The sequence below is a fragment of the Trachurus trachurus genome (genome assembly GCF_905171665.1).
Source record: "Trachurus trachurus genome assembly, chromosome: 11".
Taxonomy (NCBI): Eukaryota; Metazoa; Chordata; class Actinopteri; order Carangiformes; family Carangidae; genus Trachurus; species Trachurus trachurus.
The window spans coordinates 23,964,809-23,989,962 of NC_139904.1; the positions used below are offsets into that span (position 1 = coordinate 23,964,809).

A 25,154-nucleotide genomic window follows, 5' to 3' on the forward strand; every position below is an offset into this window, starting at 1 on the left:
GCTGTGATCACAGTTCACTTGGAAACATGTTACACACACACACACACAAACACATGCACACACGTCTTCCTTTTCATTTCACATCAGTGACCTTTGCAGGATTTGTTTATGTCAGCACATTTAATCCGACCTCTCAGATCATGGAAGCTGGTAAAATATACAAAATAGCAGGAGCTCGTTAATGCACAAATGTGAACCTCTTCTTTCTTTCTTTGCCCTTCGTTTTTCTACTCCATCCCCGCAGAGCCCGTCTGGAAGAGCTTCGGATGTTTCTGGAAAACGAGACGTGGGAACTGTGTCCTGTCAAGTCTAACTTTAACATCGCCCAGCTTCATGTGAGTTAAAACATCACACATCACAGGGGCAGCGGAAGTGAAGCATCGGGGCATTAATTCATTCCACACACTGTCACTCACCCCCATCACAAACCCCCCCTTTACCAACCCCACCCACCCACCCTGGTGAAATTTGCATAAGGATATGATACATGGGATTGTGCTGAGTGATTCCTCTGTGTGTGGGTGTCGCAGCCTGTGCATCAAGACAGGAGGAGTGAGATTCACCGCACTTTATGTAACACAGATGAAAATAAAACGGTTGCAGTGTGCATGTTAAAGACAGTTTCATTTCCCACAGTCAGGGGCAACAACCTCAGAGCCCAATGTAGATCACGTACAGCCAACACCAAAAGATTTCAGTATGTATTATCAATCAGTCAATCAATCAAACACTTTATTTGTCCCCAAGGGGCAATTTAAAAGGCATAACCAGCAGCATTAGGACAAACAAGACATCAGACAACATGAAAACATTCACAAAATGCTTCAGTTAAAAAATTCTAGCAGCTGTCAATTTCAAAAGTGCTCTGTGCATCACGTTAAAGTGCTATGTGCATTCAAGATATTAGATATAAAGATATACTGTAACCAACTCAAAGAAAAGTAAATAGTTAAGCGTGTTTCACATACAGTAGATTCAGAAATGACAGAAAGATAAATAAACATGCAAAAGAAGAACCATCGGAATAAACCCACTGGTGTAAGAATGTCTACATCACTGTATACATGCGGCGCAGTGCTCGGCTGTTCGAGTTTCACATTTTCTTTTCTTAATTTCTTGTCTTTCCTGTCTCACCTTTACCAAACTTAAATCTCCATCTCTTGTAAATCTCCATTCTTTTCTGTCTTTATCTTCCCCAATCCAGGAGTTCAAATTCATGGGCCAGTGTCGCTCTCCGTCCGTCTCCCCGAGCAGACAGGCCGTGGCCTCGTCCACCCAGGTGCAGGAGGAGCTGTCCCTGTTCCAGCAGTATCTTCAGGAGGGAAACCCGTTTGAGATGCACATCGAGAACAAAGAGGAGGAGACGGAGGACGTGCTGGCATCTAATGGGGTGAGAAGAAAGGACAGTTGCACGAAAACAATCTGTTTAGAAGTCATTGTATTAATGTGAAATGCTCACTGCCCAGTGGGTTAACTGTGAATACTTGTTTAGATATGAAACACTCAGAGTTGAGTGTCCATTTACCACCGTCCACATATTGTATTGCCTTCCCTTTTATGGATTGTCTGTCTTATCTTATCTCCTGATTCAGCCACCACGCAGTCAGATACTGATCAACTACTCACATAAGTATGTCCAATTAACAGGGCTACCTGTTGAGGTAAAAATCGCCAAACCAGTTAATAAAGAGACAAGTTGATTAATTGGAGCATAATCACTGTGGGTCATTAAGTGGTTTACAGCAGCCCTCAAGCTGTCATCAGCAGAGCCATAACAAACTTTTATTAACGCTGCAGGGCCAGCAGTGCAGAACCTGCCATGATTATAATAGCACTTTGATGCATGGTCTGACATGTTATATAAGCTGTTAAATAACTATTGAATCCGAGAGAAGCTCCAGTGTGGGGTCGATTACCGTAGTAAACAGAATGGCGCTGGATGTAATAATGTAGCATCTTTTGTTGTTTTGTCATTTCTCTGAGATTTTTTTTGCTCAGGATTCAATAATCTTCCCCAACAAAGCAAAACTCCCCAGTATGCCACATTAGTGTTGAATTTAGTATGCATCCCTCCAGTGTTGGAAGCATTTTTATTTCCTCATTTTCCCCCCTGTGTTTTTTATTAAGTGTAAATAGGCAGAGTTTCATCTGAAGAGAAGCATTTACTGCTACGTGTGGTGCCTTCCAGTCTTGCAGGTCATCTGTGTGTGAAGAGAAATGATCTCACTGTACATCTGTCACTATGCTGAACTTAACCTTAAATTAAACCCTTCTGCAAATGTGAAAACACAACAAATATTAAGTTAATATTGAGTATTAAGCAACAACCAAACAGCGGCTGCTGCTGTGAAAATCAGCGTATCTGAGCTACGAGGGAGCTGTTACAAGCTGCTCTCGTCTTAAATCAGTAGTCCTCTTGTTCCTCAAGGCCAGCTTTGCATCTGCACACAGGTGCAGCGACACCCTGACACATCGCCTACTTTTTTTATGTGGATATGTTTTCTTCTCAGGCTCAACATCAAAAGCAATATTGCTCTATCAACAATATGAGGCTTACCAAAGGCCTAGTTTGGCTTGCTCCTAAGCTTGTAATCCCATCTATATGGCTGTTGTGTTGCCTCAACTTGCACTTAAGAACAAAGAAAATATTGTCTGATTTGAGGGTTTTACCTTTACTCTCCTCTGAGAGAGAGGCGGATGCATTTTGTTCCCCCAGGCCAGCTGTTTCATGGTTATGCACTCATCAGGGCCAAAAGATGTGGATATTACTTTTTTTATTTCAATTTTAGATCAGCCTTTACATATTTTAATTACAACCTTGATATGATTCACTTTTTGAGTAGCTATTTTGAATTTTGTGTTACTGCGGATCTTTTATCGGAGGGTGTTATCTGATCAGCAGCAGCGACACAGTTTTCCCATGACATCGGATTTTGTTCACACTTATTTCCCACAACTGGTGATGTGTCATGAAAGATTCACAACATGTTTTAACAGCATTTAGATTATTTTCATCCCTTTTTCTTTACCTCGTCTGTACTGTTTCTTCTTTGTGCTTTGGCCGCCATTTTTACCGTAACTTCAGCCTGATCTTTCCTCTTCCCTGTGTCTCTAGTACGAGTCAGATGAGCTGGAGAAAAGCGTGTATCAGGATTACGACAGCGACAGTGATGTTGCTGATGAGCTAAAGCAGGACTACGTGGACGAGCAGACGGGCGACGTCCCTCTCAAGAGGTCAGTGGCCCAGAATATGTATAATATAAGTGCAGTTACATGGTCCTATCTACTGTAGGTGTCCGTCATTTCTAGTCCACTTCATATTTATTAAAGAAAATGAACATTGCACATTATTCACACACCCCAAATAAAATAATCTTCTCCTGAATCTTTAACAGAGGCTCTGAAAGGATGTGAAGTCACGCATTACCCCACTTTATATGCATTTAGCTACGATAATTTTAGCTCACCTCTGCCTTACCCTGCTAAGTAGGCAGAAAGCTTCTACAGTACTAAGCTTTTTGTCTAGCCATGAAAAATTCTCTTTCTTCCCACCCCCGCCTACATGCTCGAAAGACTAGTAGCTGTTTAATAAATGCGGAGGCAATCATGTGCTTCCCTGCACGGTGTGTAAAAGGATTCATTTTCATTTGAAAGAGAAATTTGAATACAATTGAGGATAAATGCATCTCCTTTATCATCAGTGTTGAAATCATCAGGTCGTATAATTTATGCAAACAATACCCGTTTAAGCATGGTGTAGTGGTAATTATTAGGTCGTCCTCTCAAATTGATGTGACGGGCATCGTAAATAGCCACACACATTTGTTTGTTGGAGTTTCATCACCCCCCGTGTCCAGTTTGGAGCTTCTCTGTCAATAAACCCACTGTTTTTATGTTCATGTGGTGGACAGAGTTACTGAGAATCTAAGATTGTGCCTGTGTAGGTGTGTTTATTCATATCTCAGAGCTGAACTTTCACACTGGATTTGCACCGGGAACATGAAACGCGATGCTATTACTTATTCAGTAGCTGCCCATTACAGAGGCATTGTTGTAATAACGATTTCCTGTCATGTAATGTGCACTGGCTTATTAATGCCATTGTGATATCTGTGCTCAGTGTTGTCTCATTATTTCACAGGTCTGACATGCTTTAGATTTTTTTTGCCGCAGCGCTCGCCACATTTCCTGTTCCTTTCCCCCCCCTGTGAATTAACCAGGCATTAGCCTATAGTCGCTAAAATGCAAATTCCCTACTTAAATAAGAAGGAACCACTAAAAGTTAATTATTGGATGGGTCGCATGATCACATCCAGAAATTACACGGCCCATGTAATGATCGCAGGCTAATGTGGCTCAATGATGAGTGTCAGGGGTGCTGCACTGCAGGATCATCAGTTCACAGACGTCACCACCGGGGTCTTTCTGTGCTTCCTGCACTGTGTAATGAGTCCTGATTGATCAATTACAAGAGTTTGACCTGGACTGAGGTTTTGAACTTGTGCGATCGTTGCAGAGGATTAGTGATGTTAACATATATTACAGATTCTCTTCGAACCTCATGTTTCTGCCCTACTTTCTCTCTCACCCCTCCCCCCCCTGAACACGTCAGCGCGTCCCGTGAGACCATTAGAAGCAAGAAAAAGTCCGACTACAACCTGAACAAAACCAACGCGCCAATCCTCACCAACACCACCCTCAACGTCATCCGGCTTGTTGGTGAGTCCTAGACACACACACACACACACTCTCTAGCACTTAGCCCTCCTTGTGAGCAGCCCAGATGCACAGCGGGTGTCGATCTCAGGCCTGCTGAGATTTCCATTTATTCACCAATTAGGCGTTGCAGCTCATCGTGGCCGGCATGGTCAGGTGTGACTGAGCTGCACCAGTAATGGTTAGCCTCCGCCCTGAGCGCTGACCTTTAGCTCCGAAGAGGTGGCGACACATCTTGGTGACATGACTGTTAAGACACCGGGTCCCATCGTTAGGAGAGCGTGCCCTTTGGTGATGTGACCCTCGTGATGAGATTTTCACGCGTGAAGCGGAATAACAATGGGCAGTTACCTCTCCTGAGTGGTGCTGTTGCAGAATAAAACTTTTATTATACGTATTCATGCGGTAGCCCAGGCTGATAGAGATTCTTAGCATTACAAACAATTTATTTGCAGTGGAAATGTTTGTCTCTGTTCATACATTTTTTGTCCTGCAAAACACAGGACAAAAGAAAATATTTTTTTTTTCATCAGTCTACACACAATAGGTGAAGTCATTTTTAGAGTGATGTGCAAAAGCCAAAATTGTATTCCAGGAAATCACCTCTAATTCAGTCTGTGCTGCCCTGTGATAGAGTTAGATGTCTCCCTGGGTCCTAGGTGCAGAATTCAGGAGAAAGAGCGTGAAAAATGAAAGTGTTGGAGAAATAGTGCTGTGTCAGTGGCAAAGCCAGCAAGTTCAGTCTCTCTTTTCTTTTCCTTTTTTTTTCTAGCTCCATTCATCAGTTCTGAGTCAATGGTAACCTTGTTATACTCTGGAACCTTTGTACTTATTTCTTTTATTACCGTCCCTTTAAATGAAATCCCTGCCCTCAAGTGTGCGTAAATGCAGTGCGCTCTGACCAAAGGACACAGTTTCACTGTTCCACAGTTTCACTTACTCTAAATGTATTTAAGAACAGAACTATTTCATTCATTGTAAGCTGATACTCCACCAAAAACTGAGCTTGTCCAATGTACCTTTTTTTGTAACTCCTACATCCTCTGCTTACAGGGAAGTACATGCAGATGATGAACATCCTGAAGCCAATCGCCTTTGATGTCATCCACTGTGTGTCGCAGCTCTTCGACTACTACCTGTACGCCGTGTACACCTTCTTTGGACGCAACGACATGGTACAGTATTTCTGATCCACAGGAGCAACGATACTGAGGGAAAAAAACAGACTCTCACAGGATATTTAATATACTAGACTACTCTGTTGCCACATTACAACACACAGAACTTCAGCAGAAACTGATTGAGTCATTTGATGTGCATCAGTTTCCATGTGTAAAACACACCAACACATGCATTGGACAGACATCAAGATGCTGACAATTCATGTGCTTCCAGAGAAAACAACTGGGTTACTGTACAGGCATAAAGGTTTAAGGTAGGGGTGGGAATCTTTTACTATCTCACGATTAGATTTGATTCTGATTTTTGGGGCTAAGATTCGATTCAAAATCGATTTTCGATTCAAAACGTTTCGATTCATAATGATTTCTGCTTCAGTCTATCGGTGTGTAAAGGATCCTCATGATCTACTCCAGTCTGCTTTGCAAGACAGAATGACTAAAGTCTCTTTTTCACATTTATTGAGTTTTCAACATTTATCCATGCTTAGATGGAATTGTTGAAACTGTTGCATAAAAGCAATATCACATATTGCTTAAGTAACAAAATTAAAAGTGCCTCTTTATCAAAAAAATAGTGCAGTTAAATATGCTGCCTTTTAAATTCTAAGGAAATGGAGGCCGACAGCCAGCAGATTTGTTTCATTTTTTTATTTTTTTAAATCGATTTTCTGACATTTTTTATCAAATCGTATTAAATGAGAATTGCGATTCTTATGTGAATCGATTTTTTGGCACACCCGTAGTTTAAGGTGCTAGCAACGCACCAACACATGTAGAAGGCTACTCAAAATAATTTCCGCTGAATCAGTCTTACTGTGTTTCAAGAAAACTGTTTTGTCTGGATGTATTTGTCTTAAGATGGATTTTGCCATTTTGAATGTCTGGTAGATGATGTACAGCGAGGCAGAGTATAACTGCTGCTTCTATATTTTCTCATTGCTGTCTGTCTCAATGTAAGAATTGGAGCCCAGTCTCCCCCAGCCCATCTAGAGACGATCATGTCATCCATACTGTGCCTCACCAAGAAAGAAAACAGCATTTGTGTCACCATTCCCCACAGGGGGAAGTGGTAATGATGGCAACAAAATGACTTCTGTCCCATCAAGGTGGGGAGAGATAAAGAGGATAAAAGCTCTGCGGGGGCCGCTCCAGTACAGATTATTGCTGTGTTTTGTGTCCGTGTGTGTCATGGGGAGATGAAGGAAAATGGCACACTGGTAGCTTGTTGACGACCTGTCAGGTTGGAGGTGTTTTTCTCACTCCATTTGACCAGTGAGGGTCCGTGAACAGCCAGTGAGTGTATTTTCTGTCCCATTCTTCATCCTGAAACCCATATCAGTCTTTCTCCATTAACTGCCCTCCTTAAACTCTCTTTTCCTTTACACATATGCTCTATGCCATTTTTCCTCATCAGCCCTGCCCCTTTCCTCCCGTCCTCATTTTCATCTTCTCTGCCATGTCCTTAATCTTGTATGCTCTGCTCCTCTCACATGGCATCGCTGGTCTTTCATCCCCTCTGCTGTTTTTTCTTCCTCTCACCTCTCCTATGTCACTTACTCTCTGTCCCTTTGTCTCCATCTCTTTGAAACTCTGACTTTCTGTTTTTTTTTCTTCTTCCACCCCGGCCCTAGTCCTCATTAAGCATCACTACATGAACCCACACATTTCATTAATTGCCTCACCCAGAGAGGTACCTAGTAGACAGTAACAGTAAAATGCAAATGTGCCCATGAATCTTTGAAAAGCTGCCAGAGAATACTTTGCACATATTCTGCTATTTTGACCCGGGCTCCGCTCTCTTTACAACGCTAGAATCAAGATGGACTGCTTGACTTTTCTATGTGCAGAGTAATGGTTGTCATTAATATTCAAAAGGGTAAATACCCCCATTATCTGTGTATATTGGCTCTGTCAAGTCAAGTTTATACTGTCTCTGTCACACATGTGTTAAAGATGCACTTTGTGGCACTCCACCACTATTGATAAACAGGCTTTCAGCTGCTGGCATTGAGAGAGGCAGACTTTCAAACACATTTTTGGAAAATTGATTTATGTTCTAAAAAGCTTCGACCCATGGGAAAAACTTGGATATTTCACCTGAGTGTCTCTTCTAAGAAGAGACAGAAGTAGGATATAGTGAGAAAGGGGGGGGGGGAATGGCCAAACGGAGAGATACGAACTGCAGGATGCAGGGAAGATAAAGATGGATGAGTATGTATTGGGTCACAGTATGATGACAGAAAGACGGGAGGAGAGGGACTGGCTACCAAAACAGACAAGAGGGAAACAGGTGCTGAGACAGACCTGCAGAGAGAGAGAGAAGAAAAGAGTCAGGAAACTATCAGACACTTGAACAGATGGCTTCTGTGAAAAACGAGCAATAATTTTTATTCTCGACTCCTGACTCCCACAGACAGCTCTTCACACTGGGTGCTGTTCATCTTGCATGCACATGTGCAAAGTCAGAGTGTTTACAACGAAAAGAGCCACCGATGACCTATAATAAAATCCCCCCGGTCTTGCAAACGCATTCTGTCTTCTTTCAAGTAATTGAACAAGATTGATTTAAGACTATAATCTCGCATATTGATTCTTCGCTGATGGCCAAGAGCTGCAATTGAAATGTGCTTCTGTGATAAAAAGCTATTTTACTGCTTCAGGGCAGATTTTGGAAGAGGAACATTTTAAGAGTTGGAGGACATAAACAAAACTTCTATTATGGGTCAAATGCTCCCAATATGCTTGATAAATTGCCCACAATGCATCTCAATTGCATATTTGTTTATATGACCTTGATGACATTTTCTCCTTAAATTTCCTTTGTGTGTCTTACTGACTTTGGTAAACTGAGCCTCATATGCAGATCAGTGGAGTGCAGTGCTAATTTATCAAGCATATTGTTTCACAGTTTGTGTAGTTATGTGCACATAGACATAGACTGAAGCAGCTATTGCTGTGTCATTTTGTTTTGAATTTTGAGACATTTTGTCCAAACCTAGGAACAGAAGTTGGTCAGTGTCTGTTATAAAAATCTTGATCAATAAGAGGGATACTGTGTTTCCTATTAACACGGTTCAGCAATATTTGGATATTTCCTTAGCACACCTGCCAGACCAACTGTTTCTGATCAGATAGAAGAGATTGTATCTGTGGCTCGGGCCATTTAAATGTGAGGAAAGAAAACAGTAGATGAAGAATAATTCCCTCCTTTTACTTCCATTCATCTAATTGTTTCTTTGTTTGCTTCTTTCTGTATGTATGCCTTCTTTTTCAATGCTATAAGACTTTCTCAACATTGTTCATTTTTTAATTTGACCCTGTTGCTTTTTGTTTTTCCCTCCTGCTGCTCCATCCGTAGCCTGTCCCAAGCCCGTCTTTGTCCACTCACAGTGGCAGGGAGGCGGGCAGCGCCTGGGTGGTGGGCCCTGCTTGCTTGGTAAGAGTAGAAGCAGAAGTGTTTTTGACCCACGCCCCGGTGTCACACTCACTCTGTTGGAGGTTTCAACTTGGTTGACCAGTAGTTTGGTGCTTGATTGTGGTTGATTAGAGGCTCTTGTGTGATTTGCTTCCTTCGAGCGACATCAAGCACGTCTGAAAGTGATTTCAGAGGCGTTTAGATGTTGAGTTTGCTGAAACCTCTGCTCCTCTCCCACCTCCCATCTGTCATCTATCTGCTGTAGCTGCTGTGATTATCTGACAGTGATGTCTAGTTCCTCCCCATTGCTCCTCCCTCTTTTGGATTAGACTCAGCTAGAAGCAGAAAGTAAAGATGCTCTTGTCTCCGGCTACGTGAGATGAGAGCAGATGTTGCTGTGTGTGTGTGTGTGTGAATACAGATGTGTGCAAAAAGCATGTGTTCTCATGGCGGTAGCGGCTTGTCAATGTGCAGACACTAACTTTGTGTGTGTGTGTGTGTGTGTGTGTGTGTGTGTGTGTGTGTACTCTACAGTATGAGTCATCGGGTCTGGGCCTTATCAGCAGCAGACTGAGAACCACACTGAACCGGATCCAGGAGAGCCTCATTGACATGGTGAGACTGTAACCCCCACCCCCACCCCCACCCCCACCCCCACCTCCACCTCTCTGCACGTCTCTGTGCACCGCTTTCCTCTTTATATCCCTCTCTGTATGTTTCCTGTCCATCCATCCCGACCACATGTGTGGCCTTGTTGTGGAAAGAGCTCACAGCACGTGTCACTGCAAAATGCATTATGGGCCGTCATTATCTGGCCAATGGTCGCTCACACAGTCACACACCTCCCTTTGTTTATGTAGCCCCACCGGGGTGGATGTGTGTGTGTGTGTGTGTGTGTTACTCCATTAGGGCTCTCAGTCGCTGCTCCTTTCTGCAGTACTACATGGAGACAATTAGTCTGCTCCATCCATACTCTCACTTGTTTGTCTGAGTATCTGCCTACAATGTGTCTTCTCTTCGTTATGTGATGATAACCGCTGTCATCTCTCACTTTGGCCTGTCGTTCATCTCAATATTGAACAGACTTCTTGGTCCGTGTTGAGAGAAACCAGACCTGGATTTGAAGCTGCTACTCGAGGTGTTGAACCCCTGGAGACAAGTGGGAAATTCTGTTGAGGTTTTGTTGTGTTTTTATGCCTCAGTGACGCAGTGCTGAGGTTTCAACACAGTGTGAGGTCTGAGGTATACTGTATTGTTTTTGGGGTTGTTCGTCCATCCTACGTCAGTCCCGTTCACACGGACACAGTATTTCAAATACACCTTGACTGAGATTCTTCAAAAAAAGTTCACTTGGACTCAAGGACAAACTAATTTGAATGTGGGGATCAAAGATCAAAGGTCAACGCACTTTTTAGCCGTTACTCAACAGACAGCAATTATAGCAAAATTTCACACAAATGGTTAATATATACATATAGATGTAACCTAAAGGCACACAGCTATAAAATGGTAATTGTAGTTCTTTAATGTTTTTAGTGAGAAAAACAAGTTATTTTCCATAAGTCTAATTATGGATTGAATTGTGAATGAACGATTCACTGAATTCACATTTTAGTCACTACAATTTGGATTCAAATGCAATAATGTATTTGCTTTTATTGTATTTAAGGGTGTCCAGTTAGACAGGTCTGTTATTATTTCAGACATGTCCTGAACTGTTTTATTGGAAAATAAAGATTGAAATTACTTATGCATTAAATTAGATTTTATCATATATAATATTATGATTCACAATCCTGCATCACCTCTGAAAGTAGAGAAGAAAATACTTTTGTCCCATAGTGAGTTCCAGAGTAATGTGATTTCATTTTTCATTTTCGAAGTACTCTTTCTCTAATTCCCTCCTCTAATCTTGTTTGTACATTCACGTCACACCAGAGAGTGAGAAACTCTGTGTCTTCTGTTATTCTCAGTCTTTTTTGCAGTCTTTTTTTTTTTTTTTTTTTAGAAAAGATCTGGCAGTAGCTCAATCTCATTTGGATTGTGCTATGATGTGAGTTTACAGTGTGCACATTACCAGGGGCTGTCAGCTCCTGTTACTGCAAAAAACAAGCTAATGACAAGCTGTCATGGCAACCTTCAGTGTTAATGCACAGTACATTAGAAAATAAAGTGAGGTGAATTGAACTGAATTCTCCAACCAGCATCGCCTTTGCGTGTAGATATAATCAGCAGTTTTCCATAATATGGAGCAAACATCATCCAAAACTGCTTCTTAAACAAAGCATTTATTATTTGACAGGGCACCACAATGACATTTTTTTTTAGCAGTGCTAGCTACTTGGCTGTAATGTTTATAGCTGAGTGGTGCAGGGCCGGCCTGAGGAAAAGGAAAAATGAGGCAGAAAGATGGAGGGAGGAAAACCGATAAAAGTCAAAACCCAGAAAAGAATGATGAATTATCAAAACTTTCAACTTTGTTGTGCAGTGTGATGCAGTAGCCTGGTCTCTCCCATCGGGGGCACTACAGCAGCTACTCACAGTCATTTTCAGCTATTTTCAGACTATTGTCAGACGAGCTGTGGCTGATGAGCTCGGTGTTCAGCTGCTTTCTGTGAAGAATATGTTTATCTTCTGAACTGCTCAATTGATCAAATGGACACGGACAGATAAATGAACAGACTAAGTGGAGAGAGAGACAGAGAAAAGAAGAGAGTGATGCATCACACTGAGGCATTTGTAGGATCCTGTGAGAAAGCGTGAGTTCTCTCAGAAGACAAAAGCTAAACGTAAACACACACAGATGTGCATAATCATATCACTTCAGGCCGTCTCACACTGCCTGATTAAAAAGCACCTCAGTGGGAGGGCTTTGTAACTACACCCATCCTCCCTAATGTTTTTATCCTGTCCTTTCACATATGCAAAACTAGTTTAGCTCATCTCAATAAATCATCATATATTGGAAAAATGCCCTATTTTCCAAACTAGCACAGCACTCCCTAGTTTTTTCTTTTTCATCACTGTCTCGCTGTCTTGCTCTTCTGTGTTTCACATCATGACCTGCACATAAATCACAAATATACGCTCATCTACTAAAGATATTAATATACATCGGCTGCGTATACTGTACCTGTGGATATTTGTATAGCGCTCTCATTTTACCAAGCGCCATGTATTAGTCATTATTTTTATCCTGTTTCCATGGTTAAATGTGGGGACATAAGGATTATAAATCCATCTTTTTTTCCCATATAGAACTGACTTCACTCCACAGTGAATATCTACATTCACGTAGAGCTGAAAAGTGTACTCCCCCACCTGCATACAAATACACACCCACACACTCCAGAGATTGTGGCAGGGTAGACCTCATTTGTAAACAGATTATAAAGTTAATTGCACGCTGCATTTCAATTGAGCCGACGAATCCTTGCGGTTTTGTTCCCCTGATTTGCTGTCGCAACGGTTTGATTCCAAAACCAACGTGCTGGTAATGACTCAGTGTCCCACATGAACAGTAGTGAGATTCCATCTCATCTCATCTCATCCTAGGTGCAGAGCGGCTTTGGTGTAAACTGGAAGCTCCGTGGGGAAAAAAGTAAAAGATCATCCCCTAGTTCATGTTCTGTTTCCCTGCCTCCCGTATTCTTGATTACCTGTCTGAAACCCCTGTTGCTTGCCGGTGTTGACAGTTTTCTTTTCGATTTCAAGCACTTTTGGCTTTGAATATTTAATTTATTGTGTTTGGAGGTTGTGAGGTTGGGGAGAAACATCTGAGAGTGGCAGTCTGGCAGACGTGTAATTGCCTTTGTTCAGTTATTCAACGTTTTCCCCCAAAACACGTGTTACATAATGTTTAACCACGCCCACTGTCACATGTCATCTTTTTCTAAACGTGAGGCTCCGACTTGTTTTACGGGAACGGAGTCAGCTGTCGTGTGAAATAATGATTTGCTCACAATCTTTGCTTGGAAAAATTCATATCCTCTGGTGACACAGCACGGGGAAGGTTGGGTGACAGTGTCATATCAGTATAATAATGCCATGAACCCATCTGTGGCCATATTGTCGCTGCCAGAAAGTTCAGCTGTGACAGCTGTTGTGTTACTGCTGCAGGCAACGCTGAGCTGACACAGGTTAGCATTCCCACCGAAGGCCAGTCTTTTACATCTCTCACTACATAAACCGCTAATATTTACTCTGTCAGTCCATCTGTTTATTACTTGTTTTTCTAACTATTTCTCTCTCATTCTTTTCATTTTTTTCCTTCACTTTTTCTCCTTCCGTCTTATCTGTTTGTCCTATCGCCTCTGTCTCTTCCGCAGCTGTGTGTGTCAGTGATTACATGCCTCTCAGCTCTCAGCACAAATAACTGCTTGTATCGTTCCACATAGTTTATTGCCATTTCTGACTGAATATACAATGGGGTGTTTGTATGTTCACACCGGGTCCAGGCGTGAAGATAAGATCACCTGGGAAATTATGTTTGATTTCCTTTTTTTCTTTGTTTAAATTGTGTCTTACAATTACTCAAGTCAACCAATAATTGTGCGATTTTGTGTGTGTGTTTGTTCTTGCATTGGCCTGTATACGAGGCAGCAGCTTTAGTGTAGACTGGGGCTCAGGCTTTTTCGGGCCTGGCACTGAAACAGGAACGAGGAGTCGGGTAATTTCTGTGTTGGCACCATGAGCCTGGTAGTGAGTGTGTCTCTAGATGCGCACACAAAAACACACAAACGGACAAGACAATACACCAAGAATTCAAATTCTTAAAGGTACATTGTGTAGGAATTACTCCCATCTAGCGTTGTGGTTGTATACCACAAGCAACTCAATCGTATTTTTCATGCTGCATTCACATGAAATTGGGCAGACGGCAGACGGACGACAGCGGCTGCACGTAACGGCATAAACAAGCCTCTATGTAAACAAGTGGTCCGTCAACACGAGGTAAAACAATATACGTGACAATATGTTGTCATGGCGATGTGGTATTGTTTACCTGACCCACGTTTTACCGGCTTTCTCTCGACTTCTGTGACTAAAATGACATCTGGTTTGTTACCGACGGCCGTCTGCCCGACTGCAGGTGAATGCAGCATCAGTGTAACGCTCCATTCCTCCTCACTTCGTTCCTGCGGTGACTCTTCACAGACGCCACCTCCACCTGAGCCGACAGCTCCGGTGTCTCCGGTGAGTTTCCGTGGTTTCCTACCGTCACGCTGCCACTGAACTTAAAAACATGGAGACACGACATGGCAGCAGCACCGAGCTTACCCGCTCCATGGAGATATGAATGATATGAACGGCTAATTCAGAGCTGAAAGGAACACTTCAGTTTGTTGATGGGGGGGATTACTGATTAATGAAAAACAGACTTTTGAACCAAATAATCGATTTTCGTGAATAGATAACAGGAGAAGTTACACAATGTCCCTTTAACTTCAACAAACAAGCTAACACTCACAGGTTTGTCGTCCGACTGTGCATAATTTCCAACACTGAACACTATCCAACACACTTTTCATAGCCTCATCCTGCCTGTCTCCCAGTAGCAGGGTGATAATCCCCAAGTATGTGTTGTGGTTGTGGTTTGCTACACTGGTTTGGCACAGCTGGCACACACTGGCGTGATGCCCCTCGTGAGTGGCACTGGCTAATTTCACACGCACATAAACACAGGCGACATTGTCTCACACACACACGCACAAACACACACCAAAGGCTGAACCCGGTCATTAGCTGTGCGTCTCTCATGAGGGCACATCACTGTCTAGGCTGGTGTCTTTGTCGCGGCCTGCTGTCTTCGCTCTGTGAACGCTGCAACAAGCCAGAGGGGATTGCCATTTGACAGGGATTATACATCATAATTAAGCTCCATGGTGAGATCTTTATGCTGTAGTTGTCAGGATATCAAAAGTATTGACATTTATGGGGGTTTCAGCAGACACACACACACAAACACATACACACACTTCAGTGATAGGCCCAGCTGCAGGTCATGCTCCTCAGCTGTGATGGGGAAACAGTTGATCCCCATCGATACAGCGACTCGGCTTCCTGTCTGCAACCTCTGCCAATGACTCACCACATCTCCCAGTGCGACGAGCACGGCAGAAATACACACTTTCATTTAAATCCTTTCATTTGTGTTGCGCGTCGCTCTTTTCCCAGCGCCGCACGGTTCAGTTTGGTCCATTCGTGTTCAGGTTGTTTGATTCAACCGCTGTATTTTCTCCTTCTGTCCCGGTTGTTTAGTCATCCTGAAGCAGGTGAGTGGACAAGTAGCTACAGGAAAGGAAGTTGCCGGAGAGAGAGGTGTAGAGGGGTCGGGTGGTGTCGCAGAAAATAAATGAAGGCCCTAATTCCATTTGACATTTATCTAATGAGAACCAAATTTCTAGTATTAGAGTGACAAAGAGGTGCAATAGGATCCACTTGACAGTAATTGCCTGGCAGCCAGTCCACTCAACGTGGCCATAAATCTCCACGGAACGGGTAGTAGAGGAGTAAGCAGTCAATCACCATAGATTGAGACACTTCAACCGAGAGATCACTTTCCAACTCCCAGCTGGAGCCTTCCTTCATGACAATCGTGATTACAGAGCCATCAAGTTCTTATTATTTATTAGATGCATTTTACAGGGAAATAACATTTGAAAAGTTTTGCCAGTTAAAGCTCCCTCCTATTATTTGAAAGGTAATGAGGGCCAAATTAGTTTTCTTGAGCTGGACTTCAGTTGTTGTTGTCTTCTCAGGTCTTTTGGTCAATTTATTCCAAAACTCTAGAAGAATGAGCCCAAAACAACGAGCAGCTGGAACCGGTGAATCCTTCTGGCATTATACTTTTAAAAAAATGTCTTGAATAATCGGTTGTGAAAACCGTTACAAATTTATCTTCTGTTTATTATTGCAGCTTCAAAGTTCAAAAGTTGTGTAAAAATCTCTTTAAAAACTTGATTTGAGATTCAAAACATTGCTTTTTAACACTGAAAATTTTCTGGGGTGCCGTATAGCTCAGTGGTTTGAGCAGGCGCCCCATATGCAGAGGATACAGTCCTCACTGCATCCGGCCCCGGTTCGAATCCCAAATCTGGTGGCCCTACTGCATGTCTTTTTGCCCTCTCTCCCCATTTCCTGTCCAAAAACATACAAAGAAAAAACATTGAACATTTTCTGACAGCAAAGTTAAAGTTCACTGTCCTAACAAAACATTATTATGACTGTATGTGCAATATTTGGACAATATGAGCAACACATTTTCCAACACACCCCAATTTGATTCATATAATGCAAATCCTGATTGGTGCTCTCGAGTACATGATATAATGTATTTTCAAACTGACTCCTACCAACTTTTAACTGTGGATAATTACACAGACAAAAATGCAAATAAACTAATTCGGCATGTGAAATGATCACAGACAGAATACATCTTAATTTGATAGATTATTATTATTATGAATTCATATTTATAAAGCTTATGTTCAGGCCTGTCTTCATATACCAGCCATTTATACTATTTCTTGTCAATCCTACAAGCATACTGTATATAACATTGACACCAGTTCCCATCTTTTCTCAAGTGTCTGCTGCTTTCTCCCTCTAAACTACCTCCGGCTGTTACTCAAACCTGACCTTGTCCTAACAGATTGCCCTGTTGACACGCAGGGTAAACACAATAACAAAGTAGATGCTCCAGCAGCTGTGAACACTGGCTCAGCACTTAACGAAAACGGAGAATTTATCAGACCCACTGTCTCCAATGCATTAGATGTAATGAGGAAGCCGGGTGCTAAACTTTGTTTCCCCAGCGTTACGACGACAAACTTTGCACTTGGAGCAGGTCCGTTTGGAAACTGCTACACCCAATCTCAATGATTGGTTTTGTGTTAAAGATGATCACAACATTATGTTGGTACAAGTATGATCCTGTACGTGATATGAAAAGTTCTCCAGTAGATGAGCCTGGAAATGGAAGCCAGTAGGATTTTTCCCAGTGGACCCTGCTCTGAGAACGACTGTTCAGATCAATACAAACCTCTAGTGTCGCTTCTCCCTAAAGTGTTAAGAGAAGGAGATGACATGTCCCATATGAATCGTAACACAAACACTGCTCTAACCAACCATGTATCCTCATTATGAATTGTTGTCAGCTGAGTAAATAGCTCAGTCTCTTGTCTTTGATGTGTTTGATGAAAAACAGCAGGGATTGATAGTCATCAAACTATTGCCGTATCACTATTTTTCATTCTTACTCAAAGCTTTGCTCTTGTCTGTTTTCAAATCCCTCCCCGGACGTTCCTTTTTTAAAGTTTTATTTTCATTTTGAATTCGAGGGCTTCATTTCTAATTATTACACAAGAGTAGATAAGCTCCCCGGCTTTGATGCTTGATGTCTTCATGTTGTTGGTCCACGTGGGGAAACCACTTTGGTAATAACACCTCACAGACAAAACATGATGTTTGGGCAAACTGCTCCTCCTCAACTACTGGATGTTAGCAAGGCTGATGGAAAGCTTTGGTAGTAATGCTACTCTCCAAACCAAATGTTTGGCTTCAAATGTATGCGGTTGCAGGGAAGTGTCTCTTGAAGTGTTGCTATTTCTTTCCATCCATTTTTGTCCTGCTGTTGTCTGTATGTGTGTTCACTCTGTAAACACCAGAAATATCTTTTTATATATAAACTCTCGCTGAAGGGAGCCATTATTTCTGCAGTCTGACTCACTCATCTTCTGTTTTGTACCTTACATTTTAATTATTGATCATCCGTGAAGTCTTATCTGATGGTAAGGACACAGTCACTACAGCACGACTGAGAGACTGCAGCATATTCCTAAAAGAAAGACTGCAGTTTAATCTCAACTGCGTTGTTTTGTCAATGGATGCTGACAGAACCTAAGATGTTAAGGTTATGAATTTAACAGACCATAGAGAAGGCAATATGTAAAAATAAAGCCGTCAAATGCGCTTAGGTATAAGGCAGAGGCATTTGGTTACGCTCCAATAAACGTGTGATCAGACACTGAAGTCCAAAACACTTCACTTTCTTGAGTATAGTTACTTTTATTTAACATTTCCACCATGGTCTGAATTGTGATATATATATTTTTTGTGCTTTCACTTTTGCTGTTAATAAGAGTCAAACTAAATGTTTTAAATTAGTGCCACATTCAGCTTTTTACAGCACAATGTTGTCTGTGTGTGATTGTTAACGTGTTCCTATCAGCTTGGTTCACCAAAGTGTAACTTCAGTAATTAAACTGGCCTTTAGTTATGTCAGTCACAGCTGTATATGAACATCTTATAAGTTAATGGTTTGAATTATCTCTAGTCATGCTCAAAACATTACATTAGTGAAGTGTTACCTAGGACCAGAGAAGAACTATCTGTCTGTTAGGGAAAAGTTTGGGGCTTGTTCCCAGTCATCATTTAGCAAAGAGGTCTTAAAATGGTTCATTAACTTCAAGGGCTACTTGTATCTCAGCTTCACTGCCAGACAGATAATTAAAATACAGAGAGCTGACAAAGAAAAGATTTGTTCTCTCCCTCTAGTCTTTCGTCTTGGCCCCACTTTTGTTAGTTTAATTCAGATTTACTGGGGCATTCAGACACCTACACGGATATTTTTAGTTTCTCAATGGGAGACAAAGTTTCCCAGTGACATAGAGCGTCTAGTTGTTGTGACCAGAGAGTGAGAGCGGCTGTTTCTGGATTAGGAGAGAGTTCGTGTTCGTGATCATCTGAGTATCAATGAAAAAAATCCCCTCAAAACCTGGTGCAGAACAAAACCATATGAATGAGCAGCTCATTTTATGCACAGGTAGGGGTGTAAACCACATGTTTTATCACTATACAATATTATATTTATTATACTTCAATGTTTGCTCACAAATTCTGTCAAAATATGATAGAAATTCAGGGATCAGTGATCAATCAATATAAAACAATATCATCTGCTGACAAAATCACTTCTAGATCACAAAAAGCAACTAAAATATCCCGACATTTAAAGGTATAATATGTAGGATAGCGGTGCGGTTGCATATCGGAACATATTTTTGATGTTGCATTCACGTGAAATCGGGCAGACAACAGGCGCTGCATGTAACAGGATAAACAAGCGTCTATGTAAACTAGTGGTCCGCCAGCACGAGGCAAAACAATACAGGTGTGACAATGTCGTTGTTTACCTGACCCACGTTTTACCGTCTTTCACTCATCGAGCCGTCTGCCTGACTGCACCTGAATGCAACATCAGTGCCTCCGTCCTTCCTCACACTACACAGTGGTGACAGTTTTAACGGCGCTACCTGGAAAACTTTCTCCCCAAACCGACAGCTCCGGTGAGTTTCCGTGGTTACCTACGGTCACGCTGCCACTGAACGTAAAAAATGGGGATGCAACATGGCAGCCGAGGTTCGGTGCGTCGCCCACTTACGTATGTATTTGTAACGACTTGTAACAACTCATTCTAAGGTACGAGAAAGCTTTCATTTGTATGCGGGTGTGATTCTACTTCAGTGAAATACGTATTTATGAAAGCAATATTTGATTTTTGCTAATAAAAAGCCAAATAAGTTACATACTTGGGCTTTAAATGAAAAATAACCCATTTCTTAAAATAAAAATAGGCCTCCTGTTCACTGTAAAGTGCCACATTCTGATTTATTCAGCTTTACAACTTTCAGATTCTATTCTAGAAAGACCATCAAGTATCAATTTAAAGTAGGATTTTAGTGTAAACCTGGTTCCTAATTAGAGTCCCAAACTTTTTTTTTTTACTTCTCACATTTTTGCAAATGAAAAATATGAAATTGCAGCAGATGCTCTCGATGTTTTCAAAATATAGGCACGTCTTACAGTTATTGATATACAGCATATCAATGTCTGATCGATGTTTTAATTTTGGATCATTGCTATCAAATTGTTGATTGCGGCTACGTCAGCGTCGTCTCGCTCTCTTTTTTCTCACTCGTCTGCACCTCGATTACGGACCACAGCTTGGTTTTCCACACCGCAGCCATTTAACTTGTGAGACAGAATAACAACAGTCTCGGAATAGATCAGTGGTCGCTGCTGTCGGTGTGTTTTTAAAATTAGCGTGTTTGATTCTCTGTCGGACATCGCACTCACGACTCTTCTGGTGACAGCGCTCTGGCCAATCAGTCGGTTGACGTCACGTTTTAGTATAGATAGATAGATAGATAGATAGATAGATAGATAGATAGATAGATAGATAGATAGATAGATAGATAGATAGATAGACTGACTTTACTAGACTCCAGGTCCATTTAAAAAGACACAAACAGCACACATAAAATAGTTTGTCATAATTGGAAATGGGTTTTTGAGAAAAGAAAATCGGGCATTTTTTGGGGCAAAATCGACATCTCTAGTTGTAATTATGAGCATCAAACGTTTTTGAACCGTTTCTACTGACATAGTTACAGGATGAAGAAATGGGATGACTGCACACTGTTCATTTGGCTTTAAACTGAGCACAAAGTGACAGTCAGAATACATCATCCATGTACTGTCCATTAATAGTAACAGGACTTTCCAGGTTAAAACAACAGCATCTGGTTGTGAATGGGGAGTTGATGGATATTTTTTTCAAGCACTACTCCCATATAGCAGACTCCAGTGGATCCCTCAGCTTGTTCTTCAGGATCCTTTATCAGCAGACTGTTTCTGTTCCTCTTTTGCTGTTGAACAAATTGTGCCCTGCAGTGCAACCTTGTTTACTACCTGAAGGGCTTGAAATGTACTTTTTTTTCCCCCTCACTTGCCAAAGTGGCAGTTGATCTTGTGCGTGTGCAGTGGATTTAGGCTCCATTGCAGCTGGAGCTTCCTGGGGCTCCTGGGAGTTTCTCCTATCAGCCAGTGTGACCATTAAGTTTTTGTCACCTCTCTTACCGAGGCCCGTCTCCCCTCAAGGCTCAGTTTGGCTGCATGGTCAGAAAAAGTCCTGGTTATTTCACTCTTGAGTGATGTGACACGATTGTGCCTCTTCGGTTCAGTGATGTAGAGAAATGCTCACAGTATCTCAGCAACTCGTATAATACACTTTCCATATGTTTTTTGTGTCTTATTATTTTTTATGACTTCTAGCACTTCTTAAGGGTTTTATTTTGCAGATCTCAGTCAGCACCCCGGGGTGTTTGTCAGTGTTGCACGTTGATCATGATTTAAGTTGGTATACTGCGATGAATGTCATTACGTAACGCGCCAAACTACCTGTCAGTTGTGTAAAAAGGCAGCTGCCTCTGGCTGTTGGTAAAATTTCCTCAGAAATGTGATTTGTGAGTATCTGCCGGGGGAACAGTGTGTGCTGTGACACTGAGGCTGCTCTCGCAAATGCAATTTGAGAGCGGTTTATAGTAGAACTGTTTTATCATGCTTGGATGCACATGATGTATTTCTTCACAGAGGAAATAATTCATATCCTTGTCATAATAAACCCAGTGCAGCGTCTCACCGCCCCTAAAACCGGATTTGCGTTAATTTTGCATTTTGTCAGAACTTTGATTTCTTTTCCTCGCTTTTTCCTTTCTCTCATTGTGAAGAGTAAACTATTCACGATTAATTGTCTCTTTAATGGATTTAATAGTTACTGACCGAAACTTCTACATATCAATCTTAAATTAAGAGTCTGAAATGTCAAAATACTGTGACAAATGTCCTTCACAACTTTGCAGCATCCAAGGTGACACCTTCAAATGTTTCATCTTCTCAACCAAAACTATAAAACTACAAATATCAGTTTACTAGAATAAAAAGAAGTACAGAAAAGCAGCAAATGATCCTGTCTGAGGAGGTGATACCAGAGAAGGTTTGGGATTTTTATCCACTGTCTTGAAAATGACAGAATCAAAACAGTTGATTATTATTTCATTTTACTAATTAATGGATTAACCCATTGTTTTAGCTTGAATGCAGTATTTTCAGTGATTTAGATTGTATGTGGTTTATATATTAACACTACTACACTTCATACTATAGCCACTGAACATCACCCATGACCAATAATGATAAGTCAGTATTGTCTATATAAATATTCCATTATGGAAAAGCAATTTGACTATTTGTCTCAGTGGGACAGCAGAGAAACTGCTGCTCGGGTTTAAACTCCTCCTAAATATCTTCAGCAGCTGCAGGATGTAAATCAAATGAAGTATGACCTCTTCACTATAAGTCACGCTATATGGAAAAGTCTGCTTCATCCCCCGCTTTTCAGCCCCTTGTATGACTTTGAAAAATCTGTCTCTGATGCTGAATTTGTCCAGTATGGCATTCTTCTGCACGCACTTGGCAACGCCCCCGACACATGGAGTTAGTTTACTTTCATCTCGCTTCAGTCATTTGTCATCGTGATGGAGTATCATCATAAAAGTGAAATCCTAATTGTTTTAGCAGTCTTATCTTTGAGGACATCACGTCACAAATTTACAATTTACACTTGAGCTGATACACTTGATCCCTAATGATGACCGAAGAGCTGATATCTTTATATGCAAAGCTGCTTTTAGAACCTTGCATTAATTATTGTTAGCTATTTAAATGATAAACCTGCAGCAACTGCGTATTGTTGCATGTATGTGGCCACACCACTGTGCTGGAGACAGAGTCTTAATCTAATTTGTAGAGGATCATTTATTGGAAGAAATAAGCTCTGAGCCTTTCCAGTTATTTGCAGATAAATAGGCAGAAGCGTTTAAATTGTATGTCAGTATTAGTATCATTATATTAAAATGCCAGACATCTTCCGAAGTATTAAATATGATTTGCATGTTTATCCCCAAAAATCACTTCAATATTAAAGACCACTAAAGGGCAACCACAGTGAGGAATTATGATAATGATATTCCATCAAATAATGTTTGTCATTGTAATGAAGCATCTAATGAACGAGTGAGCGTGAAGGTGGCGCTCAGGGCCGACACAGAACACCAGGAACAGGCGAAGAGGTAAAACTGTTGAGGTTGTTTCAAGCTGCCAAAGCTTGTAGCACGTCTAAAATTGTCTGTGCACATAACATCCTGAAGGTTTTGGTTGTTTTTTTTGTAAGACCTACTTTTTCAGTGCAGCCGTTTATTTTACCTGAAGAACCCTGCAGAGTTACTTGCAGTTAAAAAGGAAACGCATCTTTTTTTTCTCCAGACAGTCTTCCAGAAACTGTCTTTTGCCTCTTTTTGCATTAAGTGTTTATGCTGCAGGGCCACAGTCAATGAAAGGTCAAGCCTCCTGTGGAGTGAGTAAAAATAGACCTAACCAGACGTTGCTGTGATGTCAAACTAATGCAGCTGAAGCTGAACTGATTTGATTCATTCAGAGAACAAGCACCAGGGTGACTTTCACAAATGCATCTCAATGATAGAAATTAGTATAATGCCACGGTGCGTCTGTAACAACAGACGGAGAAAAGACCGACGAGAAATGCAAAAGGATCGGCGGCCACACAGGAGGGGACCTCTGGGACCAGGGAATGTGTTTTCATAAAAATGCATCTCTCATACCTAGATGGGTTTTCCCTGAGTGTAACTTGTTCAAATTCAGCACATTCAATGTGACCTTATCCACACAAACATCAAAACTCTCCATGTGCAGGTGCATTTAGCGGCCAGTTTACAGATGAAAGTCTTCTGGGTGCACTTTCTCTAACCTCAGCGAGCACAGTGTTTCTCAACAGGAGGAGATCTACAGTAAAAGAAGAATTTGGAGACATTTATTAAAGACGTTCCTGAATTCAGAAAGTTATGAGTTATTTTACAGCTTGGAAAGATGAGTTGTGACTGCACTCTTTTTTTACCAAACAACCTTATAATATAAGTGCTAAACTTAATCTGCCACGTGTGCAGGTCTCTGACACTCCGGCATGTCACCCAAATAAATGTCCATCAATCTCATGTTCCAGATTTAAATCATTGGTCGCTGTTAGAAGAGGTTACTAATGGCCTCTCTGGACCGACTCCATCACCACCGCACGTTCGTCATGTTTATGTGCTGTTAGAGATGTTGATGACTGTCCCCATTGTATTGGTTCCAGCTTTTCTCAGTGAAGATGTGAAATGTTGTTCTGATGTATTTAAGATGTTAACAAATAAGAATAAAACTAACTTGAGGTTCACCAAAGGAAAATGTCGTGAATTCCAGGAAATAATAAATTCACCACTAATCTTTTAATCTTATTTGAGAGTTTTTTTTTTCTTTTCTTTTCTTTTCAGAACAAAAAGCACATTTTTTTCCAAGGTGCAATGGGTTTATTTATAACATGAGAACCTTAATAACAAACTTGATGGTTTCAGACTTTGTGATGTTATTGCCATTGAGACAGAGAGGGGATTTGACTCAGTACACACATCACCTACCTCTGCAGGCTCATGCAGATTTGAAAACCTGAGCAGCATTTGTGAATCTTAAAAAAAAAAAAAAACACACACACACACACACACACACACAAACAAATTACAGTTAAGTGCAGTGCAATTCTGTAAAATAATAAGCTGATAAAACAACACAGTACATCTGTAGTCTGGAGCCACAGCTGCTCTCTCTTTGCCCTGAGTTTAGAGGAACTCCACTTTCAGCTGGTTCAGCTGTTTACAGGCCAAGGTGTGGGCGCTTCGGTGTAGACGAGAGGATCTGCTGTCAACGCTCTGCAGCCTCCTGCCAAAGGAGAGAAAGTCTGCGGTGGACAAAACCTGCAAATCATATTTCAACATTTATAATCAAACATTAAACATAGTTTAACGATGTAAGAAGTATCGTTAACACTAATGAAGTGTTACAAGTTACTTATTCATTAATAAATCCTTTACTTAATTCATTTGTTTTAT

At 41.3% G+C, this 25,154-nt stretch overlaps 1 protein-coding gene across 1 annotated transcript in view; it reads left to right on the forward strand.

Moving 5' to 3' along the window:
• The window catches only part of vps50 (VPS50 subunit of EARP/GARPII complex), a 108,431-nt gene that overhangs the window by 66,432 nt on the left and 16,845 nt on the right, over window positions 1-25,154 (forward strand). Inside the window, exons 17-22 of the mRNA XM_083982204.1 lie at window positions 245-335; window positions 1,205-1,390; window positions 3,116-3,234; window positions 4,613-4,719; window positions 5,770-5,891; window positions 9,847-9,927. Coding sequence (XP_083838330.1) covers window positions 245-335; window positions 1,205-1,390; window positions 3,116-3,234; window positions 4,613-4,719; window positions 5,770-5,891; window positions 9,847-9,927 — 706 coding nt within the window. The remainder of the gene's footprint in view (window positions 1-244; window positions 336-1,204; window positions 1,391-3,115; window positions 3,235-4,612; window positions 4,720-5,769; window positions 5,892-9,846; window positions 9,928-25,154) is intronic.